Source organism: Nasonia vitripennis (genome assembly GCF_009193385.2).
Source record: "Nasonia vitripennis strain AsymCx chromosome 5 unlocalized genomic scaffold, Nvit_psr_1.1 chr5_random0004, whole genome shotgun sequence".
In the NCBI taxonomy this organism is placed as follows: Eukaryota; Metazoa; Arthropoda; class Insecta; order Hymenoptera; family Pteromalidae; genus Nasonia; species Nasonia vitripennis.
In genome coordinates, this window is record NW_022279655.1 from 894,755 (window position 1) to 915,160 (window position 20,406).

The 20,406-nt window shown below is 40.0% G+C and overlaps 1 protein-coding gene across 1 annotated transcript; it reads right to left on the reverse strand.

The window, feature by feature from the left end:
- Positions 1 to 493: 493 nt before the first annotated feature.
- On the reverse strand, positions 494 to 2,064 carry LOC103317057 (RNA polymerase-associated protein LEO1-like). Its single transcript, XM_008213756.1, has 3 exons — positions 2,010 to 2,064; positions 1,312 to 1,528; positions 494 to 1,235 (listed from the first exon to the last, which is right to left on the reverse strand). The coding sequence occupies exons 1-3, from the start codon at positions 2,062 to 2,064 to the stop codon at positions 494 to 496; spliced, it is 1,014 nt and encodes a 337-aa protein (XP_008211978.1).
- Positions 2,065 to 20,406: the final 18,342 nt, after the last annotated feature.

The following is a 20,406-nucleotide window of genomic DNA, read 5'->3' on the forward strand; positions in this document are numbered from 1 at the left end:
TTTACACATGATAATGAAAATTATTTTAAACAATCAACTGCAAATAATTCAATATTAACGCCTTTTCTTCGGATTTCGTAATGTATTGCACATATTGGTTAAAATCCGTCTATAATTTGACTCCTGCAACTTATCTTCTCCCCCCGGTAGTTTCTTGTTCACGTACACTATAAAAATTAAAAGTCATTAAATTTTAAACAATTAAAAGTTGAACATAGTTCGGTAGAAGTATGTACTGATCGATATTCGTAATTACTAACTAAAAACTGCTTTGTAGACTGCTTGGGGAATACTCGAAGTGTTTGCTCGTCCTGTAGGCGTCATTTCTCTCAACTTATCTTTGCCAACGATCAATTTCATCAGTCTACGAGTCAGTTCTGCAGGCTTTGCCCGCCATTTCATTTTCATATAATTAAGCTCTGTTGCATCCACGTATATATGAATCCCTCTGGTAAGCTGCAACTAGGTAATATACATTTTTTATAATATGATTTCAATTTTCTTGACATCCCTTGAAATAAAAGTAATTATTTACTTTTCCTTCTTCAGGTTTATCGGATACCAACGAATTCTTTATATTCGGGTCTCGATTTTCATCGTTATCAGCATCGTGGTCACGACCTGCAGCAGCACCTCTTGGAATTTCGTCATCATGGTTATGTCCACGAACATCTACGCCTGCTCTACGGTGCTCATCGTTTTCGCTGTTACCGAATTCGTCATTCGCATTCTGAACAGCCTCGCCATTTTCATCATCGCGACCGAAATCATGTGCATCTTCACCACCGTAGAGCTCGTCGTTTCGGCTGTGACCTGCTGCAATAACATATTGGCGAGGCTTTTGATCCTGGACACATTTCGCTGCAGCTGCGCCGTCAGCATCGCGACGGTCTACACCTTTGTTGCTCATATCAGCTGCATCTCGGTTTCTCTTCTCATCTTCGAGAACCTCATTATCATCGCGCTCTGGTGCATCCTTCTCTCGCTGTTGTATATTTTTCTTTCCTTTTTCTCGCAATTGCTCACCTTTGTTTTTTCTTTCCTCCGTAACTTTAACTCGTCGTTTCTTGGATAATTTCGCAATGTTATTGCTGTTTCCTTTTTTGTCGCAACGACGATTTTCTTTCAGCTTTCGATCATCCTTTTTGATCTTATCGGCACGATCCTCAGAGAAGAGCTTTCTGCTGTAATCCTGGCCCTTGCATTTTTTGACGTGAATCGTTTCTTTTTCGTCACTGAAAATTATAATTATTTCACTCATTTGTATTAAGTAAGAAGAAATTTACATGAAAATATGCGTTCTCAACATACTATTCGTCTGCGCTGTCACTGAAAATCGATTTTTCTTTGAGAAGTTTTTCGTTTGATTTAACATATACACTTGATGCTGCCTCCGTAACCTTCCTTTTATTTGATGCCATCTTACGTTTCTTTACCATTACAGCGTTCGGAAATGATTTTCTTCTCTCGGGTGTCATAATTCTTCCAGTGACATCAACATTCAGTGACTCCAAGTATTCAACGTCAGCTTGTAATACGACAAAATGAGTGTGAAAATAGACGCGCAATAGGCGGTAACGTACGCTTAATATGATTAATGCGCGAAATTCGAAAAATACGTGAAAGAGCTATGTACATATATCCGAAACCGATTAACCTCTCGCTTAACCTCTATTATTTTGCGTACGAACTGGCATCATCATTTTTCAGTGACTCTAAGAAATCTACGTTAAGTTGTAATACGATGGAATAGAAAAACACGCCGAAATAGACGTGCAGTAGTTGATTGATGCGCAAAATATACGAATACGCGCAATATGCAATATCTATGTTTATTATCAAACTCGTTTAACCATTATTATTTCGCGTATGTTTTTCGCATTTCAGGCACTAGTTATTTGATAAAAATGCATTATAATTTTCGCTGGTGGCGATTATTTGAATCTCATGCCATTGATCTCCCCATTTTCCGAAAGTTCTTGAGTTTTTGATCTTGATTTGCTTCTCACTTAAAATACTTGATGTCCTCGGATCAGCTTTCAACCACAGCACCAGAGAATGCATTTTTATCGTTTGATTTCTCAATTTGAGTAAATATTTGTTGTAATAATGTAAGGGTTAGTTGCATACAGCTGCCACTTCGAGTTTTTCTCTGGAATCTCCGCTTGTTTTTTTTTCTCATCGCAACCAACTTCATACGCGCTTCGATTCTTATATTTCAAATCACGCCACTTCACAGCAAACATTCGATATTGCTTGCATAGGTTATTAAGTCGGAAAGCGATTTTGATTTACATCAAAAATAATTTCATAGAGTATAATGAAACGAACAAAATTTAGTTTTGCTGAATACTCGAAGACGCAGCAATACAAAATTAGAAAAGAATATTTGCAGTATCGTGTTTCACGCCATAACGACAACTCCGAAAATGATGATTTGGATACGCAGAACGACACAGACGTTATAAACGCGCCGAATTCACCTTTAGGCTCAAACGAAAATAACGGCAAGTACTTTAATGGCAAAAATAGTTCATTGGGCAACGAGTGCGGTATAGTTGCAAATAGCACACGCGGACGGCATTTGCCGGCATAAGCGCATGGATATATAACGAGTGTGATTAGCCACCCGCTTGCACTATTGCTAAGCCATGCGAGACGTACTATTTTTCACGAGTGCGAGGTTGAATGCTACTTGGTGCACAGAAATTCATGCGTCAATTAGCAAACCTGAAAAGCTACACATGAACTTTCTGTACTTTTGATCTTGCACTTTTTGATCTTTGTTATTTTGATAACGTCTCTTTAAATGTATATCCTGAAATTTACTAATGTATTCCGTAATAGATTCTCAAAATAATTCATTTCAAAGAGAAGAGAGAGAAACTGTTCAGCATGATACGGATGAGGAGGACGACGAACATTATGACAGTGCTACAGAAGAATGCGATGAGAGCGAATTTAACAACAGCAGTTCATCAGACCCAGATGCAGATGATGACGATGAGGAATACGAGGATGACGATTTGAGCATTAAAAATGCACGGAAACCTCTGTACCCTGGTGCGCCGATAACTGTAGCAGAACATGTACTATCGGTATTATCCTTGATGCTCAGATTCAAACTGACAGGAGTTCTTATGGCGCAAATATTTTCTCTTATACGACTACACTGCATTCAACCGAATTATTGCATAAAATCAATGTATAGGTTTCAATTAATATTTCAAAATATAAAGTCCTTTGCGGCGTCATTACTATTGCGAAATCTGCTACATAAAGAGAGAAAATGTCGAAGAAGCTAAATGTAATGCGTGTAAAGAGATTACGCAATCCAATTATTTTATAGAAATTCCTATTTTATCACAATTGGAAAAACTATACAAATGCAATAATTTTAAAGAACTATTGAACCACAGATTAACACGTGTGAAAAAAAATTTGTATAAAAGTGTAGATTTTATACTACCAAATGCTGAATCGATCAGAGTGCGTGGAATAGTCATATGTGGTACATGCGATTTACCTGCGAAAGCACAATTTCTGAATATGAAATATTTTAATGGTGATTACGGATGTACCAATTGTAAGGAAAAAGGCAAACGAGTAGAAAACGTGCACGTTTATCCGTATAAATCAAACTTTGAATTGAGGACTACCAAGAATGTTTGAAATTCGCCAAGGAAGCTGAGATGATTAAACAAGATGTTTACGGCGTAAAGGGGCCAACCGAATTGTCGAAAATAGTTTATAAGTATATTGAAACAACAGCCATAGACGTCATGCACTGCGCTTATGCTGGTATGACGAAAAAGTTAGGTTCTCTTTGGCTAGATTCTGAATATCATAACTTTGTGTTTTCCCTTACACGAGTACAAGCTATAATTAATGAGCGATTAGAATCTATACGTCCACCGAATTTCGTCGAACGTTTGCCCCAACGTTTGAACAAGAATAAAATTTACATCAATTTCGTATACAATATAGTAATTCAAACTTGATGTACCTCTAGGATTATCCTAAACTTCGATACTGAAGAAACGTAAGTCTGGGTAGAAATCTGGAAAATTCCCAGACTTTAGAAATACAAACGGAAGTCTAGGAAATTCCCAGACTATGGAAATAAAAATGGAAGTCTGGGAAATTGCCAGACTATGGAAGTAAAAACGGAAGTCTGGGAAATTGCCAGACTATGCAAGTAAAAATGGAAGTCTAGGAAATTCCCAGACTATGGAAATTAAAACGGAAGTCTGGGGAATTGCCAGACTTAAAAAAATAAAAAATCGTAAGTCTGGGCAGAAGTCTGGGAAATTCCCACCAGCCAGACTTCAGCCAGAAAATTCAGGAAGACTTGAGCAAGATTTTGCCAAGATTTATCCCAGACCATTTTTTTTACACGGGACCCCACGCACTGCGAGTGTAAATACGTCTGCACATCGAAGGGAGGCGAGCCAGGGCAAAGATTTTTTATATAAAAATTAAACACATAATGCTACCTATTCTATGCACCGCGAAGTAAAGCGAGCTAGGACGGGGAATGTTTATATAAAACTAAAATATTAACGTAATCTCCCCCCTTGTTGCACACTGTACTTTTTATGATAAGTGCACGAATATGCCACTTATCATACATATGAAAGTAGTTTTCTGGAAAAAATTACTCCCTTGGGAGGAAAAAACTTTTTCTCCCAAGGGAGTAGTTTTTCGATATTTTGTAAATGGGCATTTCGCGGGAAATTCGGAACGACTTTCTTTAGACTAATTGTTACCGAAAATTGAAATAATTTTCATCTAGCCTCCCAAGGGAGTAGTTTTTTCCTCACTTAGCAGCCTATCCGATGGATGTGTGTGTGTCTATATAAGTATTTTCAAAATTTTCAAAATTTTAAAATTTTTGAAATCTTTAAAATTTTTGAAATTTTGTAAATTTTTAATATACTATTGTTTTACTTTGAAAAGTCCTCGAATTTCCCATTCCTTTCATATGTATGATAAGTGGCCTATTCGTGCACTTATCATAAAAAGTACAGTGTACAACAAGGGGGGAGTAACTTTTTCAGACTCGCGTGATGTTTTGAGCAAGAGTGGGAGACGAGGGCGCCGTAAGCGCCTCTCGCTAGAAAAAGCCAATTTTTCCCCCTAGTTGCACAATATACTATTTTGTAAATAAATTGTTAATCTCGGGAAGAGTAAGGTAGTTAGTGTTATATTTGGTTTAAGATTTTATCCTCGCCCTGGCTCGCATCCCTTCGATGTGCCGACGTATAGAGTCTTGCAGTGCGTAGGCTAGGTAGGTTAAGTATTTTAGTTGTAGATTTAATTGGTGGCCTTTGCTCGACCCCCTTCGCAATAATACGACCACCAGGGCTTGTCTGACAGGAGAACACGATATTTTCTATGTGTATCTACGGCGCTACTGAGTCCTTTTCCAACAACAGTACTCATATTTTTCGTATTCGACGCATAAAACTCCGAATCGCGAATTTACCGTTTGACCGCTGCGCCATTGTAGTGAATGGGCATTACGCGGGATATTCGGAACGACATCCTTTAGACGAATTATTACCGAAAATTTTAATAATTTTCATCTAGCGATTTTTTTAGACCTTTTTACCCCCGCATCCCTATTTCCACCCTTGAAATAGGGGATGATCGCAGCACAGTTGTAGAGATCAAAAGGACTCGAAAACCACCTGCGAATATTGTTTCACCCTTTTGTAAAATTATTTGAAAGCCTCGTTTTATAATTTTCACCCTCAAAATAAGGGATGATGACCAAGTGGATGTAGCTGTAGCTCCCTGCAATATTTACTTATCGTGCACCGTTCTAAAGTGTGATAGAATCACGTTTCAAGATTCTACAATGAGATTGCCGGTTAAGAACAGCACGTAAAAAGAGTCCCATCCCTTACGGCGCGTGTGAGCAGCCCCCCGCGCTTGAACACTACCAATTCCTGCCTAATCGAATACTTTTAAGTTGTCTGGGATGACTACTTATTGACACGCGCGCTGAACTGTCTCGTTTTTAAACTAGCTCTAAAGTAGCTGCATCTTGCTACTCAAAAAATGAATTTGGTTGTTTGACGATTTTCTCGACTACCTGCTTTCTAACACGCTTTCTGCGTAGCTGCTTTCTGGCGCATTTTCTGGAGTAGCTGCTTTCCGAGACTTTTTTTGGAGTAGCTGCCTCCTGAAAAAAATTTCTGGAGTAGCAGCTTTCCGAAGCGATTTTCTGGACTAGCTGCTTTCCGAGACTTTGTCTGGACTAGCTACTTCTCATTCTCGACCGTCGATTTGTCGTGTATGATTTCTCATAAGTATTGTTGCAGTGTGTAACTACTAACTCTACCCCATAATTTTTTCTTCCTCCTAAGAGGAAGCTGTGTAATAGTAAAATTTTCAGTTTCGCTGAAACTTCGTAGAAACGCATTTGGAGGTGTTTGGATTACGAATCATACGTTTTTAGAAAATGTCCGTGCTGGCTGTTTGTGTGTATGTACGTATAGCGTCGTAATTCTGGAAACACGCAATCGATCGCAATAAAACTTGGCATGCATATATGTTTTCTGATTTTGAATTTGGGAAAATTTTCTTTTTATGATTCTGAACATTTCATGGCCATATTATAGCCATTTTTTGATTTTTGAAAAAATATTTTTGCTCCTTTTTGAAAATATGATCTATATAATATATTCAACAATAGTGTATCTAAAAGAGCATAAAATTGCCTACTTTTTTCCGCAAGATTTGCCAAATCTACTGTTCCGTTCAATTTTTATGATAAGAAAGGTGATTTTTTTAAAAAATTTAATATCTTGAAAACTAAATCGTTAAACGTTTTGAAAAAATGTATGACAATAAAAAACAATTATATGTACTCGCTGTAAAAATTTTAAATCATTTTGATGACTAGTTTTTAAGCTGCAAATCGAAAACTAAAAAAAATGGGTTTTCTATGTAGTACGATTACGGAAGTAAAAATGCTTTAAATAAGTTGAAATTTTGGAAAAATATCGATCTTTTGATCACCTCGGCTAGGTTCTTGTTGCAGCTTATAAAACCGTTTAGTTTAAAAGATATCAGGATTCAAATTCTTTGTCTCTCACCCTGCATACCCTGTATAACTGAAAATTACTATTTCTGTTAAATCTTATAACTCGCTAACTAAAGTTTAGAATGTTTTAAGAGAATTCATGTTTTTATAAGGTTATGAGGATCCTATGGTATTTAAAATATTGAGGTTTAAATTTTTTAATGAAAATTATATGATTTGATATTGTGACGGATTATGTAAAATAATTAAGATTAAAAGTATTTTAAAAGTCATTAATATACTGTATATTTAAATAATATTTTATCTATTTGAACTATAAATTTAGTTGGAGTAAGCTACGTGCCAAAGAATTGGCAGCGGTTTTTTGGTTTTTCGTTGTGCATTTTTATATACAGGAAATAATTATAAATTTATTTTTTATATCGGTATATTGATAAGAATTTTTACTTTTAAGAGTAACAAGAGATTTCAAATCCGATGTCTGTTTTTAAATTTTATTTTGCTGATATTCGAAAACTAGTATGTCTAAAGATCTAATGCTTTGCGCATACATTGCTTTTATAACTGTGAAAAAGTAATCAAATTTAAAGTGCTATTAACTAAAATACTTTAAATATGGAACTAAAAATCTATTTAATTCTGAACATCTATCGATACAATATTAAATTAAATGTAAATGTAAATCCTTTCTAACAACATGGCGCCGGGACGCGTGCAAGAGTGAGGTAATATCTGTAATCAATGCATTAAAAATTAGAAGTGGTGGAGTAGATATGATAAACTCCAAGACCTTGAAATTAATACGCGACTATATAGCTGATGCACTAACTTATATTATAAACTTATGCATTGAGGCAGGTATTTGGCCTAATGCACTCAAGAAGGGTGAAATTGTGCCAGTTTATAAAGCAGACGAAAAAAATAAAATCACAAACTACAAGCCTATATCATTGATATCAAAAAAAGCAAAAATTTTTGAGAAAATAATACACAATAGAATTTATAATTTTGTTACCAAAACGAATATAATCTCTGAGCACCAATTTAGTTTTGTTAAAAAAAAAATAGGTACAAAACAAGCACTACATTACCTAACGAACTTATTGTACAATAAAATTGATAAGAGTATACCGACTTTAGTAACATTTCTGGAACTGGCAAAGGCTTTCGACACAGTGGATCATAGTATCCTACTAGATAAATTATACTGTGTAGGAATTAGGGGAAAAGCTCTGATCCTGCTTTCTAGTTACCTCAGTAATAGGTATAGAAGTGTAAAAATAGATGGTTGTGTAAGTGATAACCTACTAATAAATACTGGTGTACCACATAGTACGATACTTGGTCCACTGTTGTTTATATTGTACATAAACGATATACTTCAAGAGATACCTCAGGAAGCTATTATATCATACGCGGATGATACTGCTATAATCGCAACAGGTGATAGCTGGGTTAAAGCCCAAGATAACATGAATGATTACACCGGCACACAAAATAAAAAAAGTTGTCTGCGCGAGAAATCAGACCTATCTATCTTTATGTTTTTCGGGTCGCTAAATTCGAATATAAGGTCAGTTAGGCCCCATCACGTCAGGGTCAAGGTCAGTTGGAGGTCAAATTAAGAAGAAAAGGTTTAAAAAAATTAAAATGCCATATATTTATGTTTTTTTGGTCGCTGAATCCAAATCCGGAATCAGTTTGGTCCCATCTCGTCAGGTTCAAGGTCAGTTCAAGGTCAAACTGAGAAGAAATGATTAAAAGAATTAAAAATGCCATACATTTATGTTTTTTTGGTCGCTGAATCCGAATCCGGGGTCAGTTTTACCCGATCACGTCAGGTTCAAGGTCAGTTCGAGGTCAAATTGGGAAGTAACGGTTAAAAAAATTAAAATGCCATATATTTATGTTTATTTGGTCGCTGAATCCAAATCCGGAATCAGTTTGGCCCCATCTTGTCAGGTTCAAGGTCAGTTCAAGGTCAAACTGAGAAGAAATGGTTAAAAGAAATAAAAATGCTATATATTTATGTTTTTTTGGTCGCTGAATCCAAATCTGGAATCAGTTTGGCCCCATCACGTCAGGCTCAAGGTCAGTTCAAGGTCAAACCGAGAAGAAACAGTTTAAACCGATTAAAATGTCATATCAAAACTTTCCAAAAATGGAAAAAGATACCGAAAAATTGTAAAAAATCTTATTTAATCACATAATATCTTCCTTGTGTACAGAGAAAAGTTACTTTCGTTTATATTTTTTTACACTAGCTTAGTAACTCTCGATGTCTTTCTTTACTCCTTTTTTCTCTTGTAACGAACTCTTTTTACTTCAAATGACCTATGCAATGGGTTTCTTTTTCTCTTTTTGTTATTTGTTTTAATGTCTCTCTTCAGTGTCCAGCAAAAATCTGCCATCATGTTGACATTCCATCTTCCTTGGTATCGATTCTCCATTACACTTATATCTTGATGAAATCGTTCTCCCTGTTCTTCACTGACATCTCCTAGATTAAGAGGGAAGTAATCAAGATGGGAATGTAAGAAATGCATTTTATAACTCATCAAGCAACCCAAATTTTTGAAATTCTCCAACATTTGTTCAACTAGTTCCTGATAGTTCTGACTCTTTTTATTTCCTAAAAAGTTCTCACGAACAGTTTTAAAAACCACGGGGCTAACTACCTAGACGTCGTTATCGGCTACCCTGTACCTCTAGACACCTTCCTCGAATGATTTTTACACCTAGACACAAAAACCACGGAACGCGCCACCTAGACCTTGTCATCGGCTACCCTGGCAAGCTAGTTACTGTTACAGCTCCGGAACGCAGAGTATACACTGGCAACCTCTTAATTCAAAATATGGTAATATATTATCAAGGGGAGCGATAGCTTGGCAAGAAAAAGTACGAAGTACGATTTGTCGACGGCGCGACCCTATACACTTTGAAATTAGGTGTTCCTAACCTTAAAAAAAATCTCGATTGCATTTAAATCATTATTATTGCGCGTATGCGCAATCTGTTGGTATCTACTTAAATATATTATCCTAATTTTTCATGTATAAAAGGTTCATTCAAGAATACTAAGTTATTAACTTAATATTGCAAGTTGAAAATTTGCTCGGTATATTTCATTTTGTTCAGAGTTTCCATCCTCTCCCGATATTTTTCGTCTCCTCCGGTCACGTGACTTCCGGTGAGTATATTTGGTATTATACACCAGTGGTTACAGTAGTTAATCTACTTTACCGACATTCGTCTGCTACTCGGCGACACGCGATTATAATATGCATGTAATGCTATACGTATATATGCATATATTGCTATACGATTATATGCACGATGCGATCAATGTCTGAACCAATAGTAGCTTTTTGTCTATCGAATAGATCAAGATTTAATAAAGTGCAATAGCAAGAAGAATATGCTTTGTAAAAGATGTGAAATCTCTCTCAAAAAAAAAAAACTTTTTTCATAAGTAAAAATCTTGGCAAGAAAAAGGCTAATAAACGTAGTGAAATCTCTAAATATAAAAATGTCAAGTAAATATTTGTTTGCTATACGCATTATGATATAAAATTAAAGTTAAAATTATGTTTTCCCAAAAAATAATATTTTAATGCGTATAGCAAAAAAAAATATTTACTTGACATTTTTATATTTAGAGATTTCACTACGTTTATTAGCCTTTTTCTTGCCAAGATTTTCACTTTTGAAACAAGTTTTTTTTTGAGAGATTATATTTTCTTGAGAAAGCAATTCTCATCTGTATATAGCTTTGCGGCCAACTTCACGGCCCTAACACTTCTTGCGGCTAACTTAACGATCCTTTCACATTTCGTGCTGAAGAAGAAAAACGTAATTTTAGCATTTGTGGATTATACTCTCACATATTATAAAAATAAGCAGCCTTTTCACTAATATTTTTGTTGGAAATCATAGTTTAGCTCAGAAAACATATTAATAAGCCAAAAAATCTTACGAACAGTAACAATAAGCGTTTTTTTTTCTGTATCATGAAAAATCCGAACACCAATATAGAAGTAAATAGCGTCACGTCGTCTGCTTCTCAAACTCGCCTTCGTGGCGCTGCCGCGCCACTTGATATATCATTAAGAAAACTAAATATCTTGTATATATTTTTTATAAAATTGCGAAAACAATGCCAACTGAGACTTTGATATACTATGCCTTTTTCCATAGTATAATAAGCTATGGAATTATAGCCTAGGGTGGAGTATATAAGAATAATAAAGATTTAATACAGAAAATACAAAAAAAACATACTAAAAAGAATAAATAAAAATAATTTTGTCATGCAAAATAATTCTCTCAATCTCGAACAATTGTTTACGCTAAAGGCCTTGAAATTGTATTACAATGATCTCAAAACGCAATACCTCAACTCATCTAGTATTACAAGAAATAAAAGCATTACTAGTATTACTAGAAACAAAAGCATTATCGTACCTATAAGCAAAAAGAGAATTAGAACTGTTATACTAAAGCGATTTCAGTGTTTAATACACTACCAAACAATTTAAAAGTTTTAGAAATAGGAAAATCAAGTCAACTAAAAATTATTATGGAATGGATAAAATCCAATTGTTGATATCTAAAACTATGTATATAATATTATTTTTTCTGCTCTCTAGATACACTGTTACAAATGAAATGTATTTATACGCATATGATGCTAAAACTAAAGCAAGAAAGTAGTAGTATGGAGGCTACTATCTTTGTGTAAATAGAAGATGATTTTAGTTTTTAAGGATTTTTTTTAACTATAGTATTTTTGTTTTTACTATACCCGCTCTCTCTCTCTCTCTCTCTCTCTCTCTCTCTCTCTCTCTCTCTCTCTCTCTCTCTCTCTAAATAGCATAACATACTTTAAACATGCCTCAATCTATTATCTATTGTATTGTTTTTTTTCTTCTTTTCTCACCTGTAACACTGTAAACTTATAATAGTACAATATAATGTACGCAAAATAAAACTAATCTAATCTAATCTGTCACACGCATCTCTCTAGCGTACTTCCCTCTAACCTTCTCTCTAGGACCGTGCCTAGAGAGAAGCTAGCGAGTATTCTCTATATCTTTTATACTAACATTCCCACAACTGGCCGTAGAATCCACTATTCACTTGCCGAATCCAGCCTGGATTCACTTGCCGAATCCAGCACACACTTGTACACAGCATGCTCACACCTTATCCATCGACAATTATTCGCTAAATCTTAATCTACTTAACAATTTAGCACCTTGCCTAGACTATACACTAGGAATTATACTCTACACGCGATCTTATACTAACGCATGTTAATACCTAAAGCCCTATTCTATTCGCGCGACAACGCGCACACGCCCACACGCACGCACACACAGTGCAACGCCCGGCCTTCCACTGCTATTTATCTGTCCACACTGTTCTTCTCCGCTTCTGTCCAGTCATCAACTGTTGATCCGCTTGCAATCCGCTTGGGCCTCTCGCTACATAGCTGCGGCCCGCGGTCCGCTGATCGGTCAATCTACGCTGCCGTTTCTTCGCTAAGTCTCTTGTCCATCGCAGCTGCTCGGCCGCCTTGTCTCCCGGCATACCTGGCACACACAGCCTTACGCCTCTGGCCGTTCTCACCTAACCCAAACAGATTAGGTTTATAAAATAATAGTAATAGGACGCAAACGTGGGAGGATAACCCCTAGTTTCCCAGAAAAAACAAAAACAAACTTATGCTGTATAAACATTTGGTGACGTTTTGTCCAGAGTTGGGACCTCTTTAAGCCTTTATTAAGAAAGACAGGAAAATAAAACATATACATGTATAAAAATATTTTTTGCAATATGTATAGAACATCATAAACTTTGTTGTTACAAAATAAAGAGCATCGATGACACTTTTCACACAGTAATTGCACTTGAACGACACAAAGTCAGTCAGTACAGCATGCTTGCACATACTGTCATATATGACAGTATGGATGTGTAGGGTTAGGTTTTCACTCTTAATGGGCACTTTTTGAAAATCATATTTTCCCTTTAAAATCATTCTAGATGAATTAATAGGCTAAATATTCATCATTCAACATTGACTGAAACTGTGAAAACTGCAGTTCTGTCTGCTATGCTATTCTGCTGTATAACATAGCAGACAGCCTCTACAATACTTCTAGTATGCCCGTGCCTGGCCTGAACCGTACGCACATGCGTAAAAAATTAAGAGAACTTCTGCTACTTGGATTTCAGCGTAGAAACTACACATATTTCTCGACGGATTCTGGGTTTCATTTCTACCGAGTCGCTAGGAAACGGGCCAGAACTTATCGGCCATTTGCTACCAGGCTTCGTGTGACGAAAAAAATGATCTTACTTCGGTGGTAACTAAAAGGCTTCTGAATTCCACGAATTTTATAACGATATCGTTGCAATATAAAAATAAATGCTATCGATGCACGCACGCATCGATGCTGTGAAGCAAATCTGGGATGAGGCTTGAAAAGTTCATGCTGACATCGTCGCTAGGGATGATGCTGAGAGAGATTTGTACGTCACCGAGGATGAGTTCGGTACTCTGAACAGGCGTATGAGGAGGTTCTCGACGAGTTTCTGACTTTGCTGGCGCAGTTTGAGTTAGCTGATCAATCCACACTCGCTGGTGGAATTCTAAATTCTACTTTGTCAGAATCAGGGCTCACGAAACTCCCCAAAATCAATCTTCCTTCGTTCTCAGGGAATTATGAGGATTGGGCAAGTTTTCGGGATAATTTTAGGATCATCGTTCATGATTTGCCTCGGATTGCTGATGCCACTAGACTTCAGTATTTGAAAATGTGTTTGACCGGCAGTGCAGCCGATTTAGTTAAAGATGTGCCAACCACTAACGCTAACTATGCAAGCACATGGAAGGCGTTAGAGGATCGTTATCATAATCCGAGGCTCATCATAACTAGATATTTGACGGCTTTCATGGATCTTTCTCACCTCAAAAAGGAATCAGCTGAGGAGATACGCTTCTTTATTGACGAAGCTAAGCGTATCGTTCGTGCTTTGCGGGGACTGAAGATGCCAGTAGATCATTGGGATGTTTGTTTCGTGTTTCACTTGTCTGAGCGCTTAGATCCAGAGACTCGCAGCAGGTGGGAGTCCTTGCTTAGCGAAAAGGAGCGGACAACAGTCGAGGCGGGAGCAGAGGCAGTGCAGGGGGAGCTGAGCAGACGTACACTCCAGCAACCTTCAATGAGTTTGTCGAGTTCCTCGAAACAAGAGCTCAAACTCTGGGCATGCTTACTCCTGAGCGACGTGGTGAGAAGCGGCCGGCTCCTCCGTCTAAATCGGTTCAACCTCGTAAGATTTTCCATGCTAGCCCTTCGCAGTGTCCTCTCTGTGCTGAGTCCCACGCTCTTATGCGATATCCTCAGTAGAAAGGCAAGAACCCCCAGGATCGCCAGAAGGAAGTCCAACGGTTGCGACTCTGTTTCAACTGCCTGGGACATCATCGAATGAATTCTTGCTCCTCTTCTGGTCGTTGTTCGGTATGCAAGCAGAAGCATCATTCTTCTCTTCACGATTCTAGCAGGAGCAGCCAAGGTTCAACGTCTGCAGCACCCAAGAGCAACCAAGGGAACCCTGGTAGCGGCTCGGCGGTGGTGCTGCACGCAGCTAAGTCCGTGAAGCCTTCAAGGAAGATTCTGCTCGCTACAGCTCGTGTGTTGGTAGTAGGTCCAAAGGGCAAGGGCACGCAGGGCGCTCTTAGATCAAGGCTCAGAAGCGTCATTTGTGTCCGAGGCCATTGTGCAGTTACTTGGACTGCCTAAGCGACGTATACATGTGCCATTGTCTGGTCTTGGAGCTAGTGCAACTGGCACTGCTCGTTCGATCGCTCCACTCACTCTTAGATCAGCTGTCGATTCGGGCTTCCAGGTCGAAACTGAGATGTTGGTTCTTTCTAAACTCACGTCGCTTCTTCCTTCCTATGAGGTTAGTGAGGATCTGGCGAAGGAGCAGTTTCCAGACGTCACTCTTGCTGATCCTGAGTTTGCGGTACCGAAGAAGATCGATATGATCTTAGGGGCTGATCTTTATGGTCAGCTACTCCGCTCCAGGGTCAAAAGATCCGCATCGTCGCAACTCGTAGCTCAGAATACGGTGCTTGGTTGGATCGTTTCTGGGCCAATGGATGCAGGGATGTCACGGCGGGCGGCAGAAGCTGAGGTTCACCCTCCAGTCCAGGCGCTCCACTGCGCTGTCCAGGATGATTTGGATAAGCAGTTGCAGCAGTTTTGGAACCTCGAGGAGATCTTGGCGCCATCCATCAAGCTGAAACCGGAGGATGATGAGAGATGCGAGAAGATCTTCACAGACACTCACCGGAGGGACGTACAGGGTCGGTTTGTGGTAAATTTGCCTCTGAAATCCGATCTCCCTTCCGTTGCTGCAGAGTCTAGAGGGATAGTTCTTAGTTCTCTTTCCCATTTGCATCGTCGTTTTTCACGTGATTCGAAGCTTGCTGAGAAGTATCGTGAATTCATGGAGATGTACGAGAAGCTAGGGCACATGACACGCGTGCCGCGTTCGGAGATACCCAAGTCTGACGCTTGGTACCTGCCCCATCATCCAGTGGTGCAAATCCTTCTCTTGTTGTGGAAGCTGAGAGTTGTGTTTGACGCTTCTCGCCGTACGAAGGACGGGCACTCGCTCAATGCCTTCTTGTTAGCAGGGCCTTCGTTGCAAAATGATCTCTCCTTGATTCTCTTAAATTGGCGTAGGTATCGTTTCGCATTCACTGCTGACATAGTCACGATGTTTCAACAAATTCAGGTGGATCCAGAACACCAGGATTGCCAGAGGATCGTCTGGTCGCCCGGCGCAGTATCTGAACCGGTCGATTTCCGTCTGACTACTGTCACTTATGGGACGGCTTGTGCTCCTTATTTAGCAATTCGCACTCTATTGCAGTTGGTTAAGGACGAGGGTCATCGCTTTCCACTCGAAGCTCGTTGCTTGGAGTCGGAGACGTACGTCGACGACACTTTCGCAGGAGCTGATGATCTTTCGGTTGCAATTCAGAAGAGGGTCGAGCTTACCAAGCTGTTAGCTTCAGCGGGAATCGAGCTGGACAAATGGGCTGCAAACCATCGGGAGCTGCTTCCAGAGTCAGCGCGTCAGGTCTCGGAGAAACAGATCGGCGAGGACGAGTCGGTCAAGGCCTTAGGCGTTCACTGGGTTCCATCGCAGGACTATTTCAAGTTCAATGCTGCCAGTGTGGAGAGCTTGTCTGCAGCCTATACGAAGAGATCTGTCCTCTCGAACATTGATGGCAAAGATCCTGATGCAGGATATCTGGATTCTGAAGTGCGATTGGGATGCACCTCTACCAGCCGAGATTCGTGAGCGTTGGTACGAGTATTGCAAGGGTTTATCCGCATTGCCTTCCTTGTCGATTGAGCGTTGGTTAGGTGGTACGGCTGATTGCTCTTACCAGATACATGGGTTTTCAGATGCTTCCTCTCGCGCGTATGCTGTGGTTGTGTATCTGCGAATCGACGAGGGCAACGGACATTTCAGGGTGTCTTTATTAGCGGCTAAGTCGAAGGTGGCTCCAGTGAAAACGGTGAGCATCCCCAAGCTGGAGTTGTGCGGCACAGCGCTTCTTGTTAAGCTCATCCAGCATGTGATCAAGTTAGATTTTCTGCAAGGGTTACCAATATTTGCCTGGTCGGATAGTCAGATCGTGCTTATGTGGCTCCGCAAGCATCCATGCCACTGGAAGACCTTTGTGGCCAATCGAGTTTCGTTGATTCAGACTGAGTTGCCGTCGGCAACGTGGGCTCACGTTCCGACTAAGGAGAATCTGGCTGACTTGGCAACGCGATGAGTTCAGCCGGGGGAGTTGGCCAACAGTACTCTTTGGTGGCAGGGCCCGGCGTGGCTATCTATGCCTCCAACAGAGTGGCCTCAGCCGGCTGACCCGGTTCGGACTAATCACGCTCGCCCAAGATCCGAGGAATCTGAGATCCTGACTAGATTCTCGTCTTTGACTAGGCTTGTTCGTGTCGTGGCGCCTTAGCTCTTCGCCCTCATTTTTGATCACTGCTGAGCTGTCCTCAGCTCGGGTGGCAGTCCTTCGTCTAGCACAGGCAGATGCGTTTGCTGAGGAAATCAAGCTGTTGAGATCGGAAAAGAGGCTGCCGAAGGGCAATCGTCTCAGCAACTTAAACCCGTTCTTGGGCAAGGAGGATGGACTCATGCGTGTAGGAGGTCGATTGGCTCACTCCGGTCTCTCTTTCGATCAAAAACACCCCCCGATCTTGCCACAAAACTCTGCTCTTAGTTTGTTGTTCGTACGACACGCTCACCATCAGTGTCTTCACGGTGGTCCCACATTGACATCTAGCATTCTAATACCTCAGGTGTGGCTTTTAGGTAGGAATCGGCTGGTCAAATCGACGATTCGCGCCTGCGTGCCCTGTCAACGGGTTAAGCCTCAGTCTGCTCAACAACTTATGGGTGAGCTCCCTGCCGATAGAGTGACGAGTAGTAGGGCCTTCTCTCACTCTGGACTTGATTATGCTGGTCCCTTCCAAATCCGGATGGCGAAAGGTCGTGGGAATCGCGCCTTCAAGGGTTACATCGCCCTGTTTGTCTGCTTTGCTACTCGTGCTATTCACTTACAGCTCGTTAGTGACTTGACTTCAGCGTCGTTCATCTGTGCGTTCCGTCGCTTTGTAGGGAGAGCATTTGTGCGAATTTGTACAGCGACAACGGTACAAATTTTCAAAGAGCTGGTAAGGAACTCAGGAGTATGTTCCAGCGTGCCTCAGATTTTTACAAGGACGTCGGCGCTGTTCTTGCCAACGATGGAACCAACTGGACGTTTATTCCTCCTAGCGCACCCCATTACAGCGGTTTGTGGGAAGCAGGTGTCAAGTCGGTGAAGCATCACTTGAAGAGGGTTGTCGGCAAACACACTCTCACTTTCGAGGAGTTTTCCACAGTCCTGGTTGAAATCGAAGCCTGTCTCAATTCTCGTCCTCTGGGTGCGTTGAGTGCTGACGTCAACGAACTAAGGGCGCTCACTCCCTCTCATTTTCTCAATGAAGGAGTCTCTGTGTTACTTCCAGAAGCTGACTGCCAAAAGTTGCCAGAGAATAAGTTGTCTCGATTTCAGTTGATTCAGCGCATCCGAAACAACTTTTGGAAGCGTTGGTCGACAGAGTATTTACTCCACTTGCAAAAGCGGGAAAAGTAGAGGGATCCGTGTGAGAACTTTGCGGTAGGTCAGCTGGTGCTGGTGAAGGATGATCGGTACCCTCCATCAAAATGGCCATTGAGCAGGGTCGTTGAGGTGCACCCTGGTGCAGATGGTCTAGTGCGAGTCGTCACCATCAAAACAGCCACATCTTCTCTCCGACGACACATTGCTCGTCTTTGCACTCTGAGGTTAGAGGAGAAAGCGAAGTGAGCAGTTCTTTCGACCTTCTTAGGGCCTGATTCGTCCGTCGGACGAAGGCGGGCGGAATGTTCGGGTTATGTATGGCCGTTTAGCGAGATTTGAAATCCGCGCCGTAGCGCGTCGATCGCTGCGGCGAGAGTGGGCGAGTGCATGCGCGCACCGCCAGGGGCGTCTCCTTTTCGCGCGGGATTGGGGCTCGCGAGCACGTGCCTGTCAGTTCTGACAGCTCCTCCCGAGGATCCGGTCGACTTTTGCATCTTGCAAATAACTTGCGTCTATACCTCTTGTATTTGCCTGCGAGTAAAATCGTCACTCACGTCCTTTTCAGGACGGTCGACTCTACTTGTAATTCCGTGCGTCGCGTATTGTGTGCGAATTACGAGCGGTGTGCTGTGTGTGTGTGTTTTCTTCGTGTGTTGGGACGTCGGTCACGTTCGAGTTTCCTCGGCGTGCCGATCTCCACCCGGCGATCGCTACCTACGCGGCAGGGCTGAAAAGGTCTGCCCATGGTCCAGGATAAGTTCCCTCGAGACGTCGAGGCGACCTGCGACCGTGGAAGGTGCATCCCACCCACGTGCGGCCAGGGTTTTACGTCGCGCCGTCCACGTTTCGTTCTGCGAACAAGGTAGGAGAGCTCTCCAGCGTGCGAAAGGTACCTCGCGGCGAATTTAGCGTTTACTCATAATTGCGTTTTTCTCTCTCTTTATTTGGTCTATCCTAGAGTCACTTTGCATTGTATAATTTCATTATTTCTTCAATAAAGCTATTCGCTTGTGCCGGCTTTTCTCTCTTCTCCGTGAGAGTTTTTACGCCGAGGCAAGTCGTCTTTTTCCCGCGCAATTCATTGTGATTTTTTTGCGTTTGATTTATTCACCTAACCTTCCCTCACTCATTCTACCATTTTTAGTTTAAACATATATACATATAGAACTCAGTAGCTTTTCTTCAATACTGTTTCAACATGCTAATACAAATTAAGTTGCAAAATTTCAACCCTCTAGGTATGATAGTTTTCAAGTGAGAGCAAAATCAAATTTTTATTGATTTTCATTACTTTTTTCAGTTTGATTTTGCTCTCACTTGAAAACTAGTTCTGAAATCTACTACTTTCATGGGGACCGACGATATTATGTATATGGCGCTGCAAGATAAAGTGGTGATTGAATCTAGCACTTTTTCCGTCTCATCGTCAATAAAGTACGCACTTTATGCTGGGATGGGTTAAACATTTTTCATGAATTATAAATATTGATATTTTATTTATTTATCAGGTACCTCCAAATATCTTATAGAAAACATTTTTACAATTTTCTATAATTTTATTTGCACGCTTACAAGTTAACAAATTCAAATATATTTATTTTAAAAAATCTTCTTGCACCGGAAATTGAACTTGCGTCGTCCAGATCCAAAGAAAACTCTGTCATCGCACTAGCGTAACAATTGATAGGGAATTTAACTATTAAAAATACAACCTGCAACTTGCAATATACATAAAACTTGCTAAATTTACCAAAAATTGGGTTAAAATTCTCGTAAAAACGTCATTTATCAAACTACCTTGATAACTTTAATAGATTAATTCGTTATAATGGTAATCGATCGTCATTTTTTTCGCCATGTTATGCGTTCCTTAGGTAATATAATACTTATTTTTGATGCACCTAACTAATTTATAAAACGTCTGCCTCCGACGAAAGTTAACTAACAAAGTTGTCTTAGTTACTACAACAAAGAGGAGTTCTAGAATCAATAAAGCAGTTATAGTTTTCATAACTATTGCTGGTCCTGTTCATGCATGTATTCAAAATAATCAATCATTGTATAATATAACTAAAAAGCTCAAAATTAAATATTTCACCTTTGATGTTTTAATTTGTAGTATAAAATACACGTCTTATCA

Excerpts from the sequence above, each read along its gene's own strand:
- LOC103317057 (XM_008213756.1), bottom strand. The coding sequence starts at position 2,064 with ATGCATTCTCTGGTGCTGTGGTTGAAAGCTGATCCGAGGACATCAAGT. Across the intron at positions 1,529-2,009 it reads GAGGACATCAAGTATTTTAA|CTGACGTTGAATACTTGGAG; the intron begins GTGAGAAGCAAA and ends TCGTATTACAAG. Across the intron at positions 1,236-1,311 it reads AGTGACAGCGCAGACGAATA|TGACGAAAAAGAAACGATTC; the intron begins GTATGTTGAGAA and ends TATAATTTTCAG.